Source organism: Vanellus vanellus (assembly GCF_965231255.1).
Source record: "Vanellus vanellus genome assembly, chromosome: 2".
Lineage (NCBI taxonomy): Eukaryota > Metazoa > Chordata > Aves > Charadriiformes > Charadriidae > Vanellus > Vanellus vanellus.
The window spans coordinates 152482348-152495746 of NC_138906.1; the positions used below are offsets into that span (position 1 = coordinate 152482348).

The 13399-nt window shown below is 34.6% G+C and overlaps 1 protein-coding gene across 3 annotated transcripts in view; it reads right to left on the reverse strand.

Annotated features, from left to right (window-relative positions):
- Positions 1 to 13399, reverse strand: part of CSMD3 (CUB and Sushi multiple domains 3) — a gene marked incomplete at both ends in the record, with an annotated part of 716885 nt that overhangs the window by 209418 nt on the left and 494068 nt on the right. For all 3 annotated transcript variants that reach the window (XM_082479076.1, XM_082479075.1, XM_082479074.1), the window contains one exon: positions 5595 to 5786. In XM_082479076.1, coding sequence (XP_082335202.1) covers positions 5595 to 5786 — 192 coding nt within the window. The remainder of the gene's footprint in view (positions 1 to 5594; positions 5787 to 13399) is intronic.

Here is a 13399-nt window from a genome sequence, read left to right on the forward strand (position 1 = left end):
AGAAGCTGAAACACCACCTTGTTCTAGGAACACATAAACATTATAAATCAATAGTAATAGCAAATGCATATAAGAATTTTTCCAGACCTAGCATATTTTTTTGCTTATCTTAACAGTTGCCAAATACAAATTTTAGTGTTCTTCAGTATAAACCTGTACATTCATGCTCTTGAATTACTTTAATGGTTCATGCTGCACTATCTGCGTGTCTCAAGAATGAAAATATAAAGAATACCAAAGGGGGCATTAAGGTTATTCACTGTAATCAAACTTCACTGGAATGACTCCTAAATTGTATCAGTCTGATGATATTTTCTGAGGCACCCTGAACTTACACATGATGAATCAAAGATGTTAACTCAAACTGTTACGTACGTCCTTGTTCCAGACTACTTTCTGCGAATGTCTGCATTCATGATACTTCCTGCTGTGTCTTGATTTAGTTTAAGTTAACTCTGTTAAGTTCATAGATAGAATGTTTGCATATTAGTAACTTCTTTCTTATTGACTTACTCTCTCATTTACCCACATTAACAATTACTTTTTCTTATACAGTGAGATTGGTTCTTTCACGTAATCCTTGCAAAGGTCTAGTTGACTATCAAAAAGACTCTCGAGGGAATAAATCAAAAGTACACAAAGTTGGAAAGTCAAAATGTATTTTATTTCAAGCTATACCATTAACTGCAGTAAAAAAAAGTATTAATCTTCAACTTTGTAAAATATCTCCTAGGTAGATTTTTCTTCAGATATAGCAGTTTACAATTATTTTATTTTTTTATTCATTAAATAGTAAATTGAGAAAACCAACAACATCTAATGAAAAATGTTATTAGACAATGTTGCCTTTTCCAGTTTACTACCGTCTCTAAAGTTGTTTAAAGTCTTTCTTTCTCTGTGGTCTTGAATTAAATTCTTGTGTGTTTCAGAATCCATAATTTTCTGAATTTAATGTGTACAACATTATTATTAAGTGTCATAAATTTGTTTTTACCTGAAGTCAGTCCAGCTCTAAAACCAAAGTTTAAAGGACACCTGTCTTTTACAGTATTAGACACAAGACGTAAGACTGAACAAATGTAATAGGCCATCTAGAAAGAAAGGCAAATGTCAATACACTATGAAAAATGTATTTTTAATGTATTACACTGAAAACTAGTTGTAGGTTATGTCAACCTGTCTTTATAAGCCTCTGTGTAGACACCGCGGTAAGCAAGCACTATGCCAGACTGTCTGTCTGATGATCTTAGCGTTCATTGTTTCTATGGGAGAAAGTACTGATTGGGTTGTTTTTTTATCTAAAACCTATTTAACTTTTTTTCTGGAAGGCAAGAAAGTTCTATTCTATAACGTTCTGGCTTTTATTTATTTATTCACTGAATTACATCTTAACAAAGGAAACAGAATATATGGTTACTTTTTTTTTTTTATTAGTGATATTAAATATAGAATCATAGAATCATAGAGTCATAGAACAGTTTACGGTGGAAGGGATCTTTCAAGGCCATAGAACAGTTTACGGTGGAAGGGATCTTTCAAGGCCATGTAGTCCAACCTCCATTGCAATGAGCAGGGACATCTTCAACTAGATCAGGTTGCTCATAGCCCCGTCCAACCTGACCTTGAATGTTTCCAAGGATGGGACATCTATCACCTCTCTGGGCAACCTGTGCCAGTGCTTCACCACCCTCATTATAAAAAATTTCTTCGCTATATCTAGTCTGAAGATATATTTAAATATTCATAATTAAATATGAAAGAAGTGCTGAAATTTTCCTTTGCTTTTGTGTCATGTAAATCTATTTTTGAGGAAAGCACCGTTGGAATTCACTGTTTACAAAAAAAAAAAAAAAAATTCCATAGATATAAAAATGAAAACCAAGAGTTTGCTTAGAAAAAGCCAATAGAAATAAACAAAATCAAGCCTCAATTAAAAAAAATAATTGACTGATGAATTTCAGAAGATAGTGTGAAACGTCTGGGAGACAGTCCTTAATTCACCTAAATCTGTAGTTAACCTGACTCCTAAAATGACATTTTGAATGCCAGTATATTTAATGTTAACCCTGAGCAAACTAAGTTAATACAATCATTTAAGATTCTCGTATCTAAACATGATTGGGCCTGGGAAGTCTTTGGAATGGAAAACACCTAGCTATTTTTGGCACCACAGGCATAAGATGAAGTACTGTCTTTTGGCAGAAACATATTCTCAAATTTAGATTTTCAGGATATCTTCAGTATAGAATAATCTCTATATCATTCATTCAAATTATTGAATCAATATTTAGCTCTTTGTAATTTTCCTACTGCGATTACCTTTGAATTGAAGATGTTCTTAAAATTGAGTTACGGGCTTGACTGAAGGAAGATGAACAACCAGGGCAGTCTCACAGGTAAGAAAAATTAATACATTTATCTAGTTTTGAGCATTAGTAAATAGGAGGTTCAAGAAGAGAATTTGGAATGTGAAGAACTAATAAAATAAATCTAGAACTTGCTACAACAATACACAATAATAATTACCCCTGCCTCTTATTCTCCCATCAAAATTATGTTTATTTTTTCTAAGACTTCGATAAACAGAATCACAGAATCACAGAATGGTCAGAGTTGGAATGGACCTCTGGAGATCATCTAGTCCAACCCCCCTGCCAGAACAGGTTCACCTACAGCAGGTAAACCATGATGATGGTGAAGTTATGTGTAGAGTAAGCCTTGTACAGTTTTGATTTACAGACATGGAAAACACATAAGTGAATATATTACAAGTTTGGAAAAAAGTCAATGAACTTCAGAGTGTACTGAAATACAACAGGCATTTCTGAAATCTTTGGGCTCCAAGCCAAGGCTTGCACACCCTGCTTTAGTCTATTAGCAGTTCATATTCCCCCAAAATGTATAATTATAGGAAATCAATATAAAATAACTTCATGCCTGATATTTGGCCAATAAATCATCATCATAAGCATTTTTTCTACTCCATGTACAGGAGGTGTCTGTGCATAAAGTGTGGAAATTACAAGCATTAGGTAAATGGATGCACACAGTTAAGAAAATGAGCACATGCATATTTACGCACATACTAAGGACAGAATGACAGGTGAGCACCTACATTTAATCTATTTAATAATATCACCAACTCCGTATTGATAATGGCTAAAACTGCTAGCTCTGCTTTATAATAGGGTAATTATTCTTCAGTTGAAAAAGTATTTTTAAACCAGTAATATCAAATAAGGCCAGTATGATACAATATATTCATTATAAGGGCTGTTCCTAGAGCTCTGTCGTTCCTTTTCCTTTTTCCCTTAGACATCTACAGATGTTAAATTATCATTATTATCAAAGACATATTTAGGCATGTAAGAATAATAAGAGATAGGCAATAAAATATTTATTTTCTGTAGTCTTCCAGGAAATAGCATAGATAGTTCTTTCCCTCAAACCCATACACTCACACTACACACTAAGGAGAGTAAGAACAGAGAAAATAGCACTTTGCAGTTCATGGTAAGTGGAATAGCCACAGGCACCAGGTCAGTACCACAATATGTTTGCAAATACCTGAGTGCAGACATGCATTGGAGGGGAATGCATGCATGTATACACAAATAGGGTGGTTTATTAAAGCCAAGAGAGTATCTGAAAGCTATATAAGTGTTCCTAGGAGTTGCAGTCTCTGGCTAGTTCCTCCCTGCAAAGTTTGCCCAAGACCAAACTACCAGGGATAGCTAAGCAGGAAGAATGCCATTGTGAAGCTGATATTCTCACAGTTGCAGTCCCACCTCTACACCACCCTGGGCCCAAGGGCTCTTCTCTGATTATTTTAGATGCCCATCTTTTACCTCTGTACTTTCAGACGCTTCATTCAAGCGGTCCTGATTTGGACATGACAGTAAGCACAGTATCTCATAATGATATGACTCAAGGTGATACTACTGCAGCTGGCCTATCCAGTATTTTTCCACTTGCACTTCCTTAGAGTGGCCCATTTTCCTTCATTTCTCATCCATCAACCTTGCAGATCCTAGTTAACAGGTGTGCTGGTTTTGGTTGGGATAGAGTTAATTTTCTTCATAGTAGCTAGCATGGTCTATGTTTTGGATTTGTGCTGAAAACAGTGTTGATAATGCAGGATGTTTCGGTTATTGCTGAGCAGTACTTACACAGAGTCAAGGCCTTTTCTGCTTTTCACACCAGCCCACCAGCGAGCAGGCTGGGGGTGCACAAGAAGTTGGGAGGAGGCACAGCTGGGACAGCTGACCCCAACTGACCAGAGGGATGTTCCATACCATATGATGTCATGCTCAGCATATAAAACTGGGGGAAGTAGAAGGAAGGGGGCGATGTTTGGAGTTACGGCATTTGTCTTCCAAGGGAACCGTTAGGTGTGATGGAGCCCTGCTTTCCTGGGGATGGTTGACCACTTGCCTGCTGACGGGAAGCAGTGAATGAATTCCTTGTTTTGCTTTGCTTGTGTGAGTGGCTTTTTCTTTACCTATTAAACTGTCTTTGTCTAACCCATGAGTTTTCTCACTTTTACTCTTCTGATTTTCTCCCCCATCCCACTGGGGGGGGGGAGGGGGGGGAATGAGTGAGAGGGTGTGTGATGATTAGTTACTGGCTGGGGTTAAACCATGAAAACAGGTCACCTATCACAACCCTTAGGCAATTTCAGGTCAGCAGCTGCTGTCCTCTGAGACAAAATCTTCTGTTATTCTATGTCATGATATCACATTTGACTGCATTAAAGAACATACTGGGCAAATAAGCATAATTAAATTATTTACCAAACTATCCAGATGGGACGTAACCCCATGATTGTTTATCACTCTCCCTCTAGATCAGGTTTTAGAAGTGATAGTTCAGATATTTTCTAGATTAATAATAATAATGATTCGGATTGCCTCAGAAAGGATTACGGGAAGGCTTTTAACTGCTGGAGACTTTTGTCATTTCTTATTACTTTTCATAATGATTCAGTTAACCAAGTTAAATGCTTTCAAAATCCATTTAATATGAGCTATGTTAATCAGAATAGCATTAGAGACTGAGACAATATTTCCAAAAATAAATGGTAAATTATAATTTTTATTAATGAAAATTTTGTTTTTTTTTCTAAAATAATGAAGACTGCCACATAAATTAGGCCATCATTTTCTCATTCTTTCCTGTTGCATCCTACTTTAGCCTTTGCATAATTTTACCTGACCTATAAATTTACTTGGTCATCTGCCTGATATTTTGCATGTACTGGAGGGTGTATGAACCAAATACAATACACTTAGCACCGTTTTTCAAGTTTTAAGGCAAAGCTAAAAGAGTAATTGACTGACTTTCTTGCTTTCTCTGACATAAATCATCAAATTATAAGGGATATGGGCTTGAGAGGGAAAGGATGAAAACTCTTATACTACCAACTACAGAGGAAAGATTTTGGTAATATCCATCGGAGCTTTATACAGAATAATTTATCAGATGTGCAGTACTTTTATGTATTTGTTCTTCAAAGAAAGTTCATAGAGCAGTGTGATTCATTACACAAAAAATTCAAAATTTAGGAAAGCAGTATTTGATTTTTTTCTGCATACCTATACAGACTGGTGGGTTGGGCTGCCAAAAGTACCGGTTTTCTACCTGTATGCAGGTTATTCTCTCATCTCCTTGCAGTTCATAGCCAGGGTCACACTGAAAAATCACAGTGTCTCCAGGTTCTCTTCCATCCCCATTTCTAGTTCCATTCATGGGGACACCAGGGTCACGGCAGGCGGTAGCTACAGAGCCTAGCAGAGAAGGAAAAATAATATTTAAAAAAAAAATAAAAAATCAGCTTTTCAATCCATTTTTGCCCCATTACATTTTTTTTTAATCAGGAAGCTCAGCAATTCCAAAATTTTCCTACTCACTTCTAAAATTTTGAGAAATCATCCAATCTGCTGCTTTGATACTATTTTGGCATCTGCTGTAATTATTGAAAGTGTTTAAATTTTATTTAGTCTTTTCATAGAAAAAATCTGTGGAACATTGCAATATGTAAAAAAAGAAAGGAGGAGATTTCTTAACACTCTAACTTCTAACTTAGAGGAATTTTTAATATGAATAATGGAAAAAAACAGATTAAGAATCTCAGGTTGTCCAATAAGATATGCCTGCACACATCTTTAATTCTCCACAATTCTATAGTTTTTAAACTTGCGTATTTTGTAACGTTTAATAGTAAATTTGGAAGTGAATTTCACTGATCATTAATATCTATACCCTCGCACATGGCATATATACCATGCTAGGCTTTTGTAATAATATTAAAGAGGTCACCTACACAAACAATGCACATGGACTTAGTCTAACAGAATATACAGTTACACATAATGCATAAGTATAGATTATTACTAAGACTGCACACAGAAAAACAATGACTACAAGAAAAGTATGAGATTTATAGATGTCTTCCCCAGATTTAACATATTATGATCAGCATATTATTTAATATATTATACAAAGAATATGCAAGCTTATGTGAAAAGTAAGCATATCAATGTTTATTTAAGCAAATATTATTTCCTACTTACATTATAGAACTGCAACTTTTTATAAGTATGACAAATAAATAACAAATGTCAGAGTTGCCTGTGGAACTATTCCTACTGAGCTCAGCAATCTGTAGATTAGGCAGTACAAAGATTTAATTCAGATGCCCTCTTTCTGGAGGGGCTATTACCAGCAGACAGCAATGTATTCATCTGAAATGTGTGTGGTATATATATTTACTATGTTTTTGAAGAAGAAATCTTGGTCTAAGTAGGTTATTTCCTTAAAAAAAATCCAAGTATATCACTTTTCAAGACATACATAATGGAAACAAACAAATTAGCTCATAAAGCTATGGGGCTTTTTATGGGGTTGTTTTTCTACATAAGAAGTCCTGCATACAGTGGAAACACCCCCCCCCCCCACACACACACACAAAAAAAAACCAACCCACAAAAAATCAACTATTACCAAAAGTTAGGGAATTTTTTTCCTCCTTATTTGTCAAAGATTAAATAAATATTAATTTAAAATATTAACTACTGAATAATAAATGAAAGATAATGATTTTTTTGTATAACCATGCAAGTTTTTAAAATTTCTGCTTGAGACACAATGATCAGGGCTCCTGTTTATATCTTTAAATAAGCTGCAGGCTTTTAATTTAGAAAATACCAAAATATGGAATTACTAAATTTCACTGCACTATACTAGCAGATCTTGCAAATTTTGCATGCAAGAGATAAGACACTGAAGCTAGATTACATAAGAGCGAAAATTCATCAAATATCAAAAGGTTTATAATGTCAACATAGGTCAGAAGTCAAAAGAAATCCTTAAGGTAAACTTAGACTGAAGCAAGTAGTAAAAGCAGTCATATATTAATGTGCATTCCTCCCTGCTGAGAACACAAAACACACTGTTTCTTTTGATTAGTGTTGGCCAGTCAGAGCAGTTCATGGTGGAAAGAAACTGTTCTGCCCACTTAAATACTACTTGCCTCAAATCTTGCCATAAACAAGAGTATCACTCCTGTGCCTTATTTAAAATATGCTGAAATAAATTCTAGAAGAATGGAGGCTGATACTTAAAAAGAATTTGTATTCAGTCTTGAAGTGCTCAAGAGATAAAGTTGTTTTAAAATTTGTTATTAGCTGTACATCATATTGTTCTTAGTAGATTGTATAATTCTGGAAAGGAATTGTGTATGGCTCAAAAAGAAGGTAAAGGACCACCCAGACCTATTTGACATTCCTGATACAAAGTGTTTGGTTTTTTTTTTTTTTTTAACCACCTAGTAATAATTATGCAAATTAACTTTATAATATGAGATATATATGCCACACTGATAATCTTCTCTTTATTTGCCATGTCTAGTAACCATCTTGCATACTTGCATGCTTGTTGAACCTACTTGTTCTTTTGGCTCTGTAGTCAAATTGTTGAAACATGGATTGGATAAGTGGAGTATAAAATGGATAGAAAACAGGCTGTTCTACCAGGCTCAAAGAGTAACCGTGATCCAAAACTCAGGTGGCAGCTGATTATCAACAGTGTCCCTCAGGGGTGGTTGTTGACTTCAATATTATCACCATCATTAAAGATGGGGACAATCGAACCGAGCAAACTTTTGGCAAGTTTACAGGCACTGGAGGATCAGCTGATATGCTCTAGTGCATCAATGTTATTTAGGTACATCACAGGAGGCTGGAGAAAAGACCTGAAAGAAACTTCATGATGTTCAAAAAAGGAAATGTAAAATCCTGCATCTGGGGTAAATCAATCCCGAGAAATAATTTGCTGGAAAGCAGCTTTGCAGAAAAGGAGTAGAGAAAATAAAAACTCTTCTTGGATGTGTGCTGCAAAAGCCTGAATTGCATTCAGAAGTTGCAACAAGCAAAATTCCAACTGTATAAAAGAAAAAACAGGTTCACATGGACGGTCAAACACCAGAACATTTTTTCCAGAGGTGGTGTATTATCTCCAACCTTGGAGTTATTCAAAGCCCTAAAAAGCCTGATTTCTTTTACTCTTTTGTGAACAGGAAGTTGGACTAGAGATCCAAAAGACAAAGGTCCTTTCCAACATAAACTATTCTATGACTGTTTTTTAACTTTACAAATTCATATTAAATACACACAGATTTAATTTAAAAATAAAAAGACTACATTAAGACTGATTTTTGCATTATAACACTAGAAGGCAAAAGATAGGTTCTCTGCTCCCAATGTAGAAGTAGATAAATTGCTATTAAGTCTCAATTTTAGACTTTTAAGTACTCGATCTCTAAAAAACCACCCCGAGGGGGACTGTTGATAATCAGCTGCCACCTGAGTTTTGGACCATGGGTACTCTTCGAGCCTGGTAGAACAGCCTGTTTTCCATCCATTTCTACTGCACTTATCAAATCCATGTTTCAACAATTTGACTACAGAGTTTGCTCAGCGATTTCAAGGTTCTATTAATAGTATCAATTCTAACTGAAAGATTTATGAAACAGTCTAACAGACAAGGTGAGTTACTATTTTAAAACCAACCATGAGTGTCATAAAGAAATTCTCAATAGGCTGATAAAAATAAATTAATGTATTCTCAATGAATAAAATTTAAGAAAGGGAAAGAACCCAGCATGCTGTTAAAAGCACTAGCATTCATGAAACAAAATATTTATTTTCCCATAAATAAATAATAATTTTTTTATTTGTCTAAAATCTGTGGGAAATTTTACTTCTGTGTTCTCTGTTACAGTGTTACTTTAGGGAGGCATTTTAACAAAGAGAGAAAAAAATCTCCATAATATTACTACTACATGATATGCAATATATTTATTTATTTATTTATAATCATTAGGGTAATAAAACAATGATGATTTCCTGGTGCAAGTACAGTGTAGACCTACAAAGACACTAACTTAGAATAGTATAATTTGTCCCACAGTTTTTGGGAATGTGATTGGGTAAAAATAAGTAAAAGCCTTGGATAAGTATGCATACTGGACTGCACTAGGACAAGGTAGTGTTCCACACATATAGTGAGATTAAAGTAAATAAATTATTCTTTCACAGTATTTCTAAAAACCACATATGTTTCTTTTTAAACGTGTGTCTAAATTCAACTTGCCTAATTAGGAGTGGGATTCATTTAAATTAATTTTGACCATGTGAAAGTTAAGTGTTTTATTAAAAGGCTTGTTTCCTAGATTCCCTCTACAGTCAATATCACAAGGGAGAAACATCTACTCCTGTCTTAGACACTTAACATTCTTATGTGATGGAATGGAAGGAACCATCACCCTGATACATCAACCTTTTTTGATTGAGAGAAAAATCCTGTATGAATAATTTATATTAGACATGTAACCTGTATCTTAAGAATAAATTTGTTATAATAAATCTTATTTTGACTCACTCGTTGTCATATATTTGTCTCAAAAAGGAGATGGAAATTTTAAGTTTTTTTTTTGATAAATCAAATTGTCAGAATATGAATCCTCAAATAAAGAAATATCTATTTTGGGGGCAAGGTTAAAAAATAATGGTATAAGAAAGAAAATGGAGGAGCAAAATCTCAGTACTCTACATAATTATAGAACCAATGCATTTCTTAATAGCTAACATATATTAACTGTATATTCAAATAGAATTTCTTAATCATAGCTTTTTGTAATATCTGCTGTGCTACTTAGTTTTTGTTTCACGTGCCTGACTCTAGCCCATCATACTACTGTTAATGACTGTGTCTTTTTCTTTGATTTCAGAGAGGATTTCTATTATAATTGTCTTGATAGGGTGTGTTCTGTACAGCATTCTCAACTATCCTTTTGCTTCTTTATTTTGTTTGGGGATTGTTAATATTTCTTTTCATTACCTACCTTGAGCCTATTTTCTTTTTCTCGTTTTGAAGTTTCTATACTGTGTTACTTATGAAATGTATATTCCAGTACAAAACCTCTTTTTTCTTCCTATTATATATTCAGGGACCTCAGTCACTGCCTTCATCATTCCCCATGAATATTTGTGGACTAAGCAAAAAGCTCAGGAATTATAAAGTCCCTTATAACTTTGCAATGTAGCCTTCAGAGCTTTCTGCAAACTAAGTGGAGCAGGCTACCATAATTCTTCATAAGTTCATGTATAGTCTCTAAAATTCTTCGTGACATATTAAAATTGATAGATAATGTAAAAAAAATAATACATCAGGTTTCATTCTATTACAATCATTGTAAACTCGGAGTTAAGAAAAGACTTCTCTTATGGTCAAATTGTCTTGAATAACTAGTGAGATATGATTTGTAAATGTAATTGATTAAATTCCTATAAATGACATTTTAGATTGGAAAAAGACAAACTCCAAAAAGTGTCTATTATCTAGTACATGCAACATGACAGGTGAAAGTATGACTGTGTGTAGCATAAACCTGTGTGTGACCATCTGAGAGGTTTTTTTTTTCCCTAATGAAGACAGAGAAATGCAGAGACCTATTTTATTCTTTCTCTGGGCAGTGCTAGTTTGGAATAATTACACAGCAATCAGTCAAAAGATTTGTGCTATATTAAGAACTCAAAGAGGCAGTTCTTGACCAAGAACTCCAGCTTCAGGATGCAGATAAATGAGACTCAATGTTTAAACTGTTCAATAGCTGAGGAATTCTGGACAGATTAGACACACAGAGCTTGTATGTCTTTCTACATGTTCAGGGTGGCAGAAAGTGTTTGGAGCTGAGCGTGTTTGTGAAATAAAACTCCAGATGGTGTTTTGTTTTACATTGGGGCATGGTTTTGGAATTGATTCTTTTTGGATGAAACTAAACTGGAAGATACACTTCTGAACTACACTAGAACAAATTTGAACCAAGAATATCTCTGAATATGAACAGTGTTGCCAGCAGTGTTTCATTACCAGATGTTTCAATCATTACATCGGCTCCTGGTAGTGTATGTTACTTGCTAATACAGAAATAGCTAAAAGATCCACAAGTGAGACTTAACGTCTCAGATACCCATACAAAATATTCCCTAATGTAGACTTTGAATATGAGACCAACAATTCTCCATGAAACATGTGCTAATGCACAGGCGCAAGTAATACTCTGGAGAGTTAGTTATCTTATCCCATTCCCACTATGTGACTTGAAGAAAGTGGGGCAGAATCTCGTTTTGTAGTTTCATGGCAGCCAAGCCATGTAAAAAATTCTGCCCCCCCTTCCCAAACTTGTTTGGATTTCTCCTAAGAGCACTCATATGATCAGATTCATATGCTCTGAGCAGTTAAGATGAAAAGAGATAGTACCCTAAATCATCACTTGACTATCTGTACACGGCTGTACAGATGCTCCTATAGAGGTGCAGAAGCTGTTAACCAGAATTCAGTCAGACCCAGAAAGAGTTTAAACACAGATCTGTCTACAAATTTCCTTGATGTGGAGTAGAAAAACATTTTGATAAAGCTCTTTAATAATAATGCACTGAAAAACAATTAAACAATAAATCAGATAAATTAAATTATTGTAAATTGGTCATTCCTGCCTGAAAAATAGAAAGTTACTGCCAGGGTCCAAAGGTTAATAAGCCCAGGCAATTTGATACGTGGCTGTAATGTCCTAAGATGACACCTCCATTTTCATGCAGGAAAGATACTTTGAAACATGGCGTTAAAAGTGTGACAAGGCAGTAATGGACTCTGCTGATGCTGGGCTCAATATAATAAATGTCTTGGGATTTATTGCTCTTAACAGTGATTTCTAAGTTTAATTTCTAATGCATGCCAGGTCTAATGTCAGTAAAGAGTTTGAATCCCAACCCTGAGACAAAATTACTTCTTCATTTCGATTAATTTGTGCATGTCTTCTGGAGAGAAAAGAAAGGGGAATTTTATTTGTTTATTTGAGAATTAGGGGGAAAAAAAAAGTGTTTTTTTTTTTCTTTTTTCTTTTTCTTCTCTTTTTCTTTTTTTTTTTTTTTCTCTCTAAAGCACAAAATCAAGGCAGAAGCTCTAAGCCTTCCAAACTTCAAGCTCTTCATAATACACGGCATGTCAAAAAAATTTATTCTTAACTTATTTAAACCAATGTGTTCTTCTAAACTCCTATCACTTTAAATAAATGTTTTCTATAATTGTTGGTCTTTCAAATTTGCATCAGCCTGAACCAATCCTGACAGACTGCACCTTCAAAATTCAAGCTGTCCCAGACTCCACGTAATACGTTTACCCGTACGGACACTGCAGTCTCCCTGCATCTCTAATACTGTCTGTTTGAGAATCAGGTTAGCCTGGCATTTGCTATCTCAAATCCAACCTTCTATACAACTTTTCCTGAAAAAGAAAGAATAAAACAGCCACAGTGGTTTCATTGTCTTCTACCAACAGAAGCACTGCTAAGATAATTTTTTAAATCTATTTTTAACTTCTGTTTCTGCTGTACATCTAACAGAGATTTAGGAGCATAACCATTATAATTCTTAAGTAAATTCTAACCATAGACTCAGTTTGTTGACTTTGCATGACTTCATAGACTCTAAGTTTGCCAGTTATTGTTTGAAGACTAAGATGGGAAATATTAAGAATAAAGCACAGAATCAGTATTTTATTTGGGACAACACACCCCCTCAACAAAAAGAGTTTAACATTTTGCACAATCAGGGGTTTCTAGGTTGTCTAGGCAAGTTTTGTGTTTACCTGACTCTTAACTATATCATCTTAGGCAAGTATTTTGGGTTTCATTCCTCTCAGATTCTGAAACAGTAAATAAGTTAAGAGTTATAAGATAGGTCAAGTTCATTTTGCATGGGAAAAGGCAAACAAAAAACTCAAACAAACAAAAGATCTCATCTCAAACCACAGAAATTAGTAAAGTGGGGTAGACCACAGT